The 12,239-nt window shown below is 38.3% G+C and overlaps 1 protein-coding gene across 1 annotated transcript; it reads right to left on the bottom strand.

Annotated features, from left to right (window-relative positions):
- Positions 1 to 783: 783 nt before the first annotated feature.
- On the bottom strand, positions 784 to 10,279 carry LOC145657877 (chitin synthase chs-2-like). The gene is made up of 19 exons (XM_081714323.1): positions 10,269 to 10,279; positions 9,798 to 9,933; positions 9,521 to 9,703; positions 7,833 to 9,064; positions 7,659 to 7,751; positions 7,426 to 7,578; positions 6,615 to 6,789; positions 6,158 to 6,262; positions 5,923 to 6,064; positions 5,511 to 5,711; positions 4,903 to 5,187; positions 4,171 to 4,359; positions 3,523 to 3,937; positions 3,385 to 3,407; positions 2,936 to 3,000; positions 2,110 to 2,220; positions 1,625 to 1,842; positions 1,376 to 1,481; positions 784 to 1,248 (listed from the first exon to the last, which is right to left on the bottom strand). The coding sequence occupies exons 1-19, from the start codon at positions 10,277 to 10,279 to the stop codon at positions 1,237 to 1,239; spliced, it is 3,855 nt and encodes a 1,284-aa protein (XP_081570449.1). The 3' UTR covers positions 784 to 1,236.
- Between the last annotated feature and the right edge of the window lie 1,960 nt (positions 10,280 to 12,239).

Raw genomic sequence — 12,239 nt, 5'->3', positions numbered from 1 at the left:
AGATTTCTTAAATGCGTCTCCTGGAGTTATTACCTGGAACCTTGGTCCTGCTTCATTTACAGTACATAGGGCTATAAAAAGGTACAAGGATCACCTGTGCGTAGAGCCCTACTGTGGCTTTAACAGGAAACTGTCCATGTAGATGCAATATCAGAACCCATAAAATCAAGTAATATCACCCATTTCATGAGGTAAAAACGGCTTATTATGCATTAGGTTTGTTATGAGGCATAAGAGAAATTCCTAGGTGTCAGACAGTACTTATTCCCAATGTACCTAATATTTAATTAAGTGTCTAGAAGGTTATCTACTAGGCCTGCTTAATGTGAAAACATGCTTACATTAAAAATTACTCTGCTGTTGGCAGATTATTAAGATGTAACCAATGGGTACAGCCACTGAATGGAAGTGCCGTATAAATAGTTTCAAAATCTGTACAATTTCTTTATTTCCTTTACTAACTAGAATTCATTTTTAAAAGTTCTTCTATCTCTGCCTGCAAATTGTTTATTTTATTTAATTTTTTTCATCTTGAACAGTTGCTGTCTGAATATACTCTTGGTTCAGTTTCACATAGGCACCAATACGCAATGCTTTTCAAGACATATCACTCCATGTAATTTTTTATCCATAAAGATCCACCACACCTTTATCTCATGAGTTATCTATGCCATATTGCTGCTATTAAGTCCACCTCTGCAGATGAAATTTTATATAGATCAAAATACATGTGCATGATTTCAGACATTTTGTGTGGATGATCTCAAGAATTCAAAGGCACTCTACAGTTCTTGTTATTTACTGAACAGACAGACATCTTAAATACACACACTGTAAATAGCACATTGGCTTGTAGTCATTTACGCCATATAAGAATAACCTCTCATATATGACCAGAAGTTGAATAAATAATTAAATCATACTATGGTGTGCACTGTTTACCTGTGATGTGGTCATGTACAGATTGATCTTTGAGTACTCAAGTTATTAGAAATAGAGATCAATTTACAGACTATATCAAATAATAAATACAGAGAAGGACATTAAATCAATTGTACACAATGCCATACAGAGCTGTGTCCTGATTGCAATCATTTCAATCCTAGTAAATAGCTGATTAATGGCTAATGTGAGGATTATTAGGTTTGCTATGTTTATACATTTAAGAGAAATTTCCAGTTGTTCTTGTAGGATATTTTGTAATGATGCACCATGGAAGTCCAGCTGATCTAGTCTCTAAAGAAAATCCTGTAAAGGAAATAAACAATGAGGTTACTAAATATGTCTATTTTCATAGGAAAATAGCCTGAAAATAGCCTAGCATTAAATAGCTGTAAAAATGAAGGTAGAAAATTAAGGAAGAAGAAAGCCTTACGTTTTCGTCAGAGATCATTTCGTGAAACATTTGTGACTTTCCCATTTTCCTACTAATGACAGCCTCTGTTCCACTATAAGCAATGAAGTGTATCAAAGTCTGGATTCTAATGGGGAAACATAACACACACCCACACACACTCTGAAATATTAGTGATCCAAAAAAAAAAAGTTTATGCATGCAAGTACTGATATAGGAACACTTTCCAAAGCATTTTAAACACTTTTCAGATGTTCATTCATCAGATACCTGTGCCACAGCATAGCACAAAACTGGATAACCAGAATGGCTGCGAAGCCTATGAGGAACATGAGTCCGATTGGGTCGATGTAGAGGTTTCCATTAAGGGTTTCGGAGCCATTGCTGCTAAGTTTTGGCACTCTGATGCTCAATGTACCGCCAATGGCTTGCAGAAAGAACGTAGCAACAAGCCACAAGCAGTTAGCAATGAAGAACACAAATGTTGCCTGTAAATGAGAGAAAATGATACATTATGAACTGCATGTATATAAGAAAGCTAATTTATTACATGCAGTGAATAAGTTCAAGAATTTGGATGCATGGCTCATAACACAAATAATACAGTATTGTTTCTACAAGCAATAAAAATAACCATTCTTTTGAAGTTTTAAACAGTGAGAGTTGTTATGTTTGTACACTAGTACAGCAGAATTCAACATACAGCAGAATTTATGTTCTATCAGTGTTTCTGGTTACAAAGTTGTCAGACAAACCTTATTACGCAGAGATTTCAGTTCAGTTTTTATTCTTTCTTCTTTTGCTTTGTCGGCCTCTAGAGGTTTCAGGTAGCGTTCAATCAGGTCCTTCCAGAACTGCTCCTCATCCTAACACATCAAAGGAAAAGCTGCACTCAATCACTAGGAACCACAGATGTCCATGTTCTGAAACAACTCACATTATTTTTCCAGGTCATCATCATGACTGTGGACATTGGTTACTTCCCAGCAGTGGATATGAAGGAAAGGCTTAATCACTGCATTAAACCATTTTCTAATATACTGTCACATTCAATATTCAGTATATACTGTCACATTAATATACATCACATTCAGAGGAGTGTGTTCAGAGGAGTTTAAATTTCATGCTCAAGAAATAATTTAGTAACTACTGTGCCCTGTGAGTAGGCACTACTTTCCTGGCACTATTTTCTATGAAAATAGGCATTTTCCTTTACATGACTCAGTACAGAGTAGCAAGCACTTGGTTAGCATGTTAATTATATCTGGAACACCTGCTTTCATATAACTAGAATCCTATGTTTATTTAAATACTTTCTTCACTTTGGAAGTATATATTCCTGTGCATTGGACAGTTACCTAGCAGCTATCAGGGTTAGAATCTACACTTTCTAATTAAGATCTAATGTAAAAACAGAAGGATTTAGCTTTTATGTTCTTTTCACACAACAACAATGGTGTCACTGTATAATAAAAGTTTTATTTCTATAATAAAATGTTTCAGATCTTTCCATAAGATATATATTCAGCATCTTAAAAACGAATAAAAAATGCTAATAAAAAATTAGATTGCAATACCCACCTCATTAAGAAAGTCTTCCTTAAGGGTGAGTTCAGCAGAGCAGTCTTTCAACTGCTGAATGAAACCTACAGAAGAGCACTTGTTTTCATTTGTTTCAGTACAGGATCAGTCAAATATTTGGGCACACATCCTATTTTTAAGGTTTCGAAATAATAGTGCTAAAAACTATTACATAAAGCATCTTCAGAATAGCCACCCTGTGTCACCTTTGTGCAATCTGGGCTTTCTCAGTCTACATAAGGTTTCTCAGCCTACATAATTATATTATTTGTTTAAAAAATTAATTCACATATATGAATTACCTTATCAATTCCACTATTTATATTTGACAATGGTAAATGGTATTTGAGACCAAAAGATTCTGAAAACCATATGTGTCCAAACTTTTAACAGGTAGTCTACACACACAAATAAATATAGAGAGGGCGAGCAAGAGAGCATTGACTTACGGTCCTCAGTGGAAGATGGATGTCTGAAAAAACAAGACTACACATATTAGAAACCCTTCCCCTACAGCGGTATTGCAGCTGACATAGCAAATATGGGTACATCAGATTGCTTTCAAAAGGAACTCCAGCTCTCTTTACCTTTCTTCGCCTTTGGATGCTGCAGCTTGTGCTTCATCCTTCCTGGGGGCATCTTCCTGGGCTGGGGTCAGAGGTGTGGTAGACCTCACCTTCACATCTTGGCTGAGCTGGATCTCCAGGTTGTAGCCACAGACACTGAGCAGCTTCTGGCACTTTACGTTCTTCTGGTGTGTGTTAGCTGAGTTACCCTGGCTGCCTGACTCCCGGGTGCCCCAGGACACATTGTTCATGTTAACCATGGAATAGATGGAAAGCAGGAGGTAACCACTGGGAATACTAATAATGTAGAGCAGGCCGTAAATGATGAGATGGAACTCGTTCGGATGGAGGATGGCGGTGATGACGTACATGGCTGAGATGCCAACAAAGAATACGCCAGTGGGGGTCAGGAACGTCCCTTCCATCACCATGTCCCCTACACACACATGCACACACCCACACACACACACAGATAAACTGTTACTTTCTTTACCTTCATTACCAAACTAGCCTTATATTATTCCAATATTGAACTTCCTGTAAATTTAACGTTAGTTTTTCCTTCACAATTACCTTGTACTATGTGACATATCTTCAACATACCATAAACCACAAACAACATGGTCACAGGTTCAGTATTTCCATTGTATTTAAAAAATCATCACCTACCTATAATGGACAATATACTCGCAGTCATCAGGAAAGCATAAAATATGCTCATGAAGGCAGCAATGGAGATTTGCAGGTCTGACTTGCCCTGCCCAAGGTAGAAGCAGAGGCTCATGTAGACAGCAGGGGGGACAATCGCCAACACAAGAGCCAAGTTGGGATTAATCTTGAATATGAATGAGAAACATCCTGTGGCAAAACAAGTCAAACAACACTGATGCAACAAGCAGATCAACTCTATTAATTATTTAGATCTGATAAATACTCCACCTCATGCCAGACAAACATCTTGTTAGCCATTTTAGTTTTTCATATAAAAGGGCTAGCTATGCTTCTCTGGTTCTCTAGCTATGCTTCTCTGCTTCTCTTGCAATTTGTGGAAATGCATGTTATTAAAGGAAAGGTTTGCAAATTCATCTAAACTTTGGCAGTCTGTTTATGACTGGGTACTGCATTTGGGACTACCTTTGCCTTTCACCCCATTAGACTTCTTACAAGAGTAGACTAGTATCAAGAAAAATATGCTTGTGATGACTTTTAGAAGAAAAGTTTGGGGTTTTTTTTTTTGGTAAAGATTACAATGTACATTCATGGCCAGAATCCCACACAGTGCCACAACAGATCACAAGCAAATGCTTAACACCTCCCCTCCCCACACCTCCATAGATTTACACTTTAATCTCAATCTTCAATAACTATAATTATAAAATGGGGCATAAACTATGCTGTCACCTGCGATCATGAGACAGACGGTAGCTGGGCCCAGGAGTGATGAGGCCATGGCGCCAATCTGGAACAAGATGTAGAGCCTGGAAATTGACTTGTTCCGCTGTGCAGTCAGAGTGCCGCTGGACAGCAGGTCCAGTGTGTTGGCCATGGTGGAGGGGCCCCAGCGCCGTCTCTGGTTGTAGAACTCCTTGAACTCTTGTGGAGCGTTGGTATAAGAGTCAGAGGCGGCGCTGTACTCCACCCTCCAGCCCTGCTGCAGGAGCAGTGTGCACAACCAGCGGTCTTCACCTTCATATCACACAGGGAAGACACAATGGGAGTGGGGTGTGTGTTAGTGTGCATATGAATATACACTGAACCTGTGGAAGTTTACAGAAATTATAGAGCAAATGGATTGAAAAAAACATTTTCATCAATTGTACAATTATACTTAATTGTAATAATATATTATTAAATGGAATAATTATTATTCATTAATATGAATAATTCTAAAAAAAATAATGGTCAATCTTTTTTCTTATTAATGTGGTATTGTTTCAAAGTTTGCAGCTCATATTTTCACCAGCTGTCACAGTTCTGCTTCAAAAGTCATCGACATATTGCACGCTCACCCTGGTCGTACTGGACGTAGTGGATGGCCTCGGACGGCTTGGTAGTGTATCTCTTCATGACATTGTCGTCCATGAGTGCAGCCGCACGGAACAGGCTGAAGCAGCCTGGGCTGCAGAGCACACACCCAAACACATGCTCTGCCGTCTTCTGCAGCCAGTGGCCCACAGCGTACTCAAACTTCTGGTACCACACCATCGGCCCTACGACAGACAAGCGACACACCTGAACTAATATTCTGCGTGATAATTAATTTTATTACACTGAATTCATGTCTGTTGTCATTATACATATATACATACATAAGTGTACGGCATATGGAAACAATCTGGGCCGTTCTCATGAGTAACATCACAGTAGCAATTAACATAAATTATCACAGTGGCAATTATACAGGCCATACTTTGCCCTTACCCGTGCCAGTGGGGTGAATCCTGCCACATGCAGCACCCACCTCTGGGTACATCCGCAGCCGATCCACTAAAAGCATGACCGCCGACGGCTGGAAATCGGTGTCGCCATCTAGTGCCAGAATGTAGGTGTTTTCTTTTTCTTTCTGAAAAAGATGAAATTCTGTCAAACTTGTGGAATATATAACTCAATGTGTTTGGAACCATAGTTCCCTATTAAAAGGATAATTTTCAATTACCTTCAGGTTTTCATCAATGGTTCGTAAGGGTTCATCATCATCTTTATACAATTTATAGTACTTTGTGTTTAGTTTCCAGCCTAGAAGATAATATAGGTACATAATCTGGGGGGAGGGGGTGGGGGGGTGGGGGGAGAGATAGCTGAATTAAACTTGTAAAAAATAATAAGATTACCTAGTTGTTTGTTTCTTTTATTTTAAGACAAAATTTTGATTTTTCTGAGCCCAACTGATTTTGTATAATATGAATTTAGAGTTCTAGAAAAACCATATCAAACCTAGAAAATTGCATCATAACACATTTGCTAAATGTTTTTTAAAATTATCTGAATTTCAAGCTACACTTGAGGACATGAGTGCCCAGACTACTTACTTTCTCCAAGAACAGGACACGATTTGCAGTGGTAGTTATGGAAACTAACAATCAGCAGTCACAGTGGAGACCACAAAAACTTACCTGAGACCATCTCTTTTTGTGGCGGATACATTTTTTGTCCTTGAAATGGATGAACAGTGTGTTGCCTTGGGGAAGGGTGTACTGCAGGCGACAGCCATACGGCGTCTTGATGATTTTCTGGTCAGGGAGTTGCTTCTTTTTCTCAAACATGCTTCCGCCTTCGTTGGTAAATAAACTGGATGTTGGAGGGGGGAGGTAGGGGATATAAGACTGCATATTTGAAGTATGGAAATCTATCAAAATGTTCAAGGTTTTGAACTCCAGTTCACATGTTTATTTGTTGGACATTCATAAAAGTGGAATATTTAAATGGTGTATAATAAGTATATAATGCAAAAAATATGTTTTAAGGCTAATATAGTAAAACTAAAAGCCACTAATAAATATTTTGTTTAAAACTGATAAAGCTTACGGTGGTAAACTTTCTAAAATATAAAGAAAAGTGAAAGTGTCTTGTTTAAATTAGTAACTAAACAGTATGCATTTATGAGCACAAACTGAGTTTAACTTGTACATTTTAAATGCACACCTATTTAAATATTTTATTATTAGTAGTAATTGTAAAAGTGTCAGTAGTGGTACAATTACTATTAATTTATTAATGTGCCGATCCACACTGGCATCTTTTGCTACATATCTTTGCTATGTTAACAATGGGTTCTCATTGAATAGGTACTCACTAAGGTTTATCCCTTTTAAAATGCATACATGACCTTTAAATATATTGGTGCTGCAATATCTCTCACTGAAAGCAATGACAGTATGATTAACACAACAGACAATGAAACCATGCCATGCCATGGGCACTTACATGTAAATCTCTCTGATAACTTCAACCAGGGTCTCTGCATATTCATTAACGTGCCGCTCATTGTCTTTTTTTAGGAATGCATCATCGAAGTAAATGTGAGACTCAAACGTGACATCATTGAATTGGCATTTCTTTGGTCGGAACTTGTCAAGCCTGAAAGATGAAGGCTTTTTTATGTAAGGTTGACCCTGTTATTTATTTTTGCAGTGACAGACTGTTTTACATCAGTTTACCTGAACATTGAGATGATCATCTTTATCATTTCATCATAGGTCTCATGCCACATGGTAGCACAGAGGTTAATGTGCATCAGCTCCATCTCCCTGCTGATGGAAGAACAATGACAGTTACTTCCAGATGCCTACAACACATGCTACCCCTTAGATGTCCCCATTTAACTGTAGTACCTGTGATGGCCTGTGTTGTGCAGGACCTCAAACCTAGTGTTGAGTAGCATGGACTGGTCAATGAAAGCTGCTTCATATAAGTTTCGCACAAACATGTCCTTGGTCCTCTCGATGCGATGTATGCTGAAGAACCAGATGTAGAAGGTGCAAAGCACCAGGCCAAACCACCAACAGATCAAGGAGATGCTCAGTAGGACGTAGCCGCTCACTGAGCTCCCTGTGTAGACCGACTGGATGCAGACCTCTTGGGTCAGGTCAATCAACAGGTTGTTCATGACAGTGAGGTCTGAGATATTAAATCGTTCGAAGATGTTGCAGTACTCAGCAAATGTGCCACTGTAATTACTAGCCAATGTGTTAAGATTCTGCATGATTATGGCATTGCATGGCAATTCTATGCTATTGAGGAACTCTGTGAATTTGTTGTTTATGTACTCGCCAAAAAAGCCTGTGACATAATCAGAGAATGTAATGCCAGAGGAGTTGGTGAATATGACATTGAATTGGACTTCAAGTGTGCTAGAGCAGAGGGGAGTGTTGGGATCAAAATTCCAGTAGGAGATCCAGACAGCCAGCACAAAGGCGACCAGCACAGCTGGGGACACAAAAATCATAGGGATCGCGAAGCTGCGGCGGACAGCATGCATTTTGCATGCCATTACTGTCATCCAGCGGCACAGTGCCGACGACAGAACCTGAATAAAAAAGAGGCTCAGGACCAACGTCTTGGTGGAAGTGGGCACATTCAGGACCGATGACCATTCTTGTTTTGAGATCTTCACGTACAGGCCCAAGACGATGGCTGTCACAGCAATCCGCACCAGGCTGGCCAGGATGCTGACCAGGTTACGGGACTTTTTGATGTCACGGATCGTGTTGTTGAAGAAAACAATGTGGAAAAGCATGGCATAATTCTCCCACCAGCTCAGCGAGACCAGGGTTGTACCTCCTATCGCTAATCCCACAAACAAACCCTTACTCATACCACCATCTTTCATGTAGTTAATGGCAAAAACGATGTAGCCAGCAATTAGGAAGATGACAGATGCTACTGAGATCATTGTAAACCTCCTCCGTCCGTGCCCGAGACTGTTCGCAACCACCTGCAGTACAGCCGATAATGTGGCGACGCCATTCAAAAGCATCACATTAGTCAGGACATCAAAATTCGGCATGGCCACCAAGGTGAGGACAGATGAGCCAAGAGCCACCAAAGCTTCCACCAGTACAACCTATGTAGAGACAGAGTCATTCTCATATAGGGCTGACAAGTAATATTACATAATATAATGTGTAATGTGTATAAATTAAAGTAAAAAAAAAATGTAGGCCTTAAGTTGGAGAGAAAAAGCAGTTTATAGATATATCAAACTTACTCCTTGCCTGACTAGATTTGAAAAACACAACTCCAGATAGGTGGAAATTCTTTACCTCCTTCTACATTTCAACACATCACCTTTAATCAAATTAATTCAGTAGAAACTGTGCATCACGAAAAATGTGTACATAGACTGTGTAAACCCTTTTAAACACATTACTGATCAGAATCTTAATAGAATAATAATCTGAAACCAGTGAAAGAATACATTTTGAAAGTAATTGTCTCATTCCTGTTCTTAGCCATACAAAAACGTAAATTATGATATGTACAAAATCAGATCTTTATGTTGATTACATTTGGTACTTACCCATAACAGAGTTTGCCATGATGGAGTTTTCAAACCCTTAAAAGCAATTTTCCAAATGCTCTTGATCAGTATTAAAACATTCGGCGCAATCAAGAGACACCCCATAAACAGATGGGCATAGGGTTTAACTGTTATGGTCATGGCATTTTTGTTGCCAATGCTTATTAGTAACAACAGGGAGGTCTACATGGGAAGAAAGCACAATGAAAAAGGTATTTACTACCACCATAACACCTTTGGAAGTGCTACTTCCTGTTGGAAACGCATAGATCCTTACTTTGCTGAAGAAGGCGAGTGCAAACACCAGGAGACCCACAAAGGTACAGACGACAAACTCGATGAATCTAAATAGTTTATTTTGCTTCTGCTCATCCTGGATGATGGGCACCTCCTTTGGGGCATCCCAGGCTTGCCTGCCCCACAACATAGGGTTTAGAATCTGTACAATTTTCAACTGCATTGTGGCTGTGCCCACACAATGACAAAGTGTTTAAAAACATAAGATAGAGATAGCTATATCTATCAATTTCCTTGCAATTTATTGTAGTACTAGAAACACTAATAAACAAAATCATTTACTTTACCAACACTTATAAAAGTGCTCTGAGAAGTATTGTTTCGAATATTTTCATATATATTCAGAAGTACATTTTTCCAGATATATGTGGCCTTTGATTATGGCAGCATCAATTATGCTCAAGCTAAACCATCCAGAATTTACAATAAAACTGAAAAGATTAGATCCTACCTGTGCTCCATCTGTATGACTATTGAACTGTCAAAGTGGCACCACCAGTCAAAAGCATGAAAGGGGTGGATACCAGTATGCATAAACAATGAGAATTTCACACGGAACTTACATAAGGAACATGTTCCATATTATTTTAATGCTATCAGGTAGGATTCTTTCATGATGTTGTCAATTAATTTGCCACCTCCAATTGCCACTCCCAGAATTTTCATTTGTTGAAGAGTCAAAAGTATTGCTAAACAAATATTTATGAAAAAACATGGGTGTAACTTAATTGCTTAAATAAAACATTTCTACATTATTTAAGACCAGATAAACAGGTACTCTCACGCATAGGCTTAATAATAAAAGGTAACTAATCATACAGTAAGCCTTTAAAGGAACATATGAAGGGTTCTTGTGTCAAGAATTAGAAGGAACCACTTCTGCTGTCAGACATCACCATTCAGAGTTTCTCAAGGAGCCACCAGTGGTTTAGGCTCTGCCCAAAAGTAAGTAAGTAAGTAAGTAAATAGATAGATAGATAGATAGATAGATAGATAGATAGATAGATAGATAGATAGATAGATAGATAGATAGATAGATAGATAGATAGATAGATAGATAGATAGATAGATAGAGATATAGATAGATAGATAGATAGATAGATAGATAGATAGATAGATAGATAGATAGATAGATAGATAGATAGATAGATAGATAGATAGATAGATAGATAGATAGATAGATAGATAGATAGATAGATAAGAAAATTATGCAGCCATGGCTGTGAGAATTAAGAATAAGTCAACTGGCAATGGCTGAAAAGTGATGCCTTAAAAACAACATGAAGAACCCTATTTTGTATCAGGTCAAGATGCCATTTTTAAATGACACTGACTACCATTGTCAGAAGGCCAGCTTCATTTAGTAGAAGAGCAAACTCTTCAAAACATAAGGCCAAGGTAAGACAAGGAAGGTCCAGAGGTTTGAGATGGTGCTGCTTTCACTTATGGCTGTCTGTAGGGACATTTTTCTTTTAAAGCATCTCTCTCTCTCTCTCTCTCTTTTTTTTTTTTCTCCAAGAGGACATTATGTTTAGTTTTTAATTTTTATATAGCACAGTAGTTATTTCCTCCGAAATCATATCAAGGACATCAAATGATTCAAATCAAATCAATATTGTTAACCCTAAACTGGAAATTAAACACAGCCATAGGGAGTTCCAGACACACAAATATCTTTTCAGCTTGCTCATAGGAGTGGTTTCAACAAGAGTATTCTGCACAGCTAGGTGGAGCTCATGTGGTGCCTTCAAATTTTGGTAGGATCTAGGCTTCCAGATATTCTCTCCCTCCTGAAACCAGTGTCTAGGTAGCTCACTGTATGCAACCTCTAACAATATTGTTTTTTTCTTTTGAAAACACCCAATACCCTTAGATTTGAAAGTTTTTATATTGTACACTGATGGTTTGATGGTGCAAACAAGATATGACCTGTTGATTTATTTGGATACATTTTTTTTTTATACAAGTGAAGATAGTATACAGCATGTCTGTAACTAGCAACTGGGTTCTCAACTAAGCAAGAAAGAATAACCAATGTAAAGACTTCCCAAGAGTGAGAGAAGCAGGGGTGTGTTCATGCTCTAAAAATACATGTGTAAATTAAGTGTTGAATTAATTGAGAACCTGTACAGAATGTCTTCTAGGGTGGAGATTCTGTGACATCAGTGAGGCAGTCAAACAAGCAGGCAAGCATTAGAACATTAGACCAAGAACATTAACTAAAGGAAACATCACCACAAGGACAGTTAGAACACACTCACTAACTGGACTAAAATAAGTTAAAATGGAACAACACACCATACTACACCATTTAGCTAACGACCAAAGTTTATGATTAATTTTTAACTACGTAAACCATGCCTAGAAGCACACAGCATTATAGGAGTCCTAGCTACTTTCTGCTTCACCTGACTGGCCCACA

This window comes from Electrophorus electricus, chromosome 5 (genome assembly GCF_041902795.1).
Source record: "Electrophorus electricus isolate QZ-2024a chromosome 5, ASM4190279v1, whole genome shotgun sequence".
In the NCBI taxonomy this organism is placed as follows: Eukaryota; Metazoa; Chordata; class Actinopteri; order Gymnotiformes; family Gymnotidae; genus Electrophorus; species Electrophorus electricus.
This window is presented reverse-complemented; position numbering and strand designations above follow the sequence as displayed.

Excerpts from the sequence above, each read along its gene's own strand:
- LOC145657877 (XM_081714323.1), bottom strand. Across the intron at positions 9,065-9,520 it reads CATGGCAAACTCTGTTATGG|GTTGTACTGGTGGAAGCTTT; the intron begins GTAAGTACCAAA and ends GTCTCTACATAG. Across the intron at positions 1,482-1,624 it reads TGTGCTATGCTGTGGCACAG|AATCCAGACTTTGATACACT; the intron begins GTATCTGATGAA and ends TTTCCCCATTAG.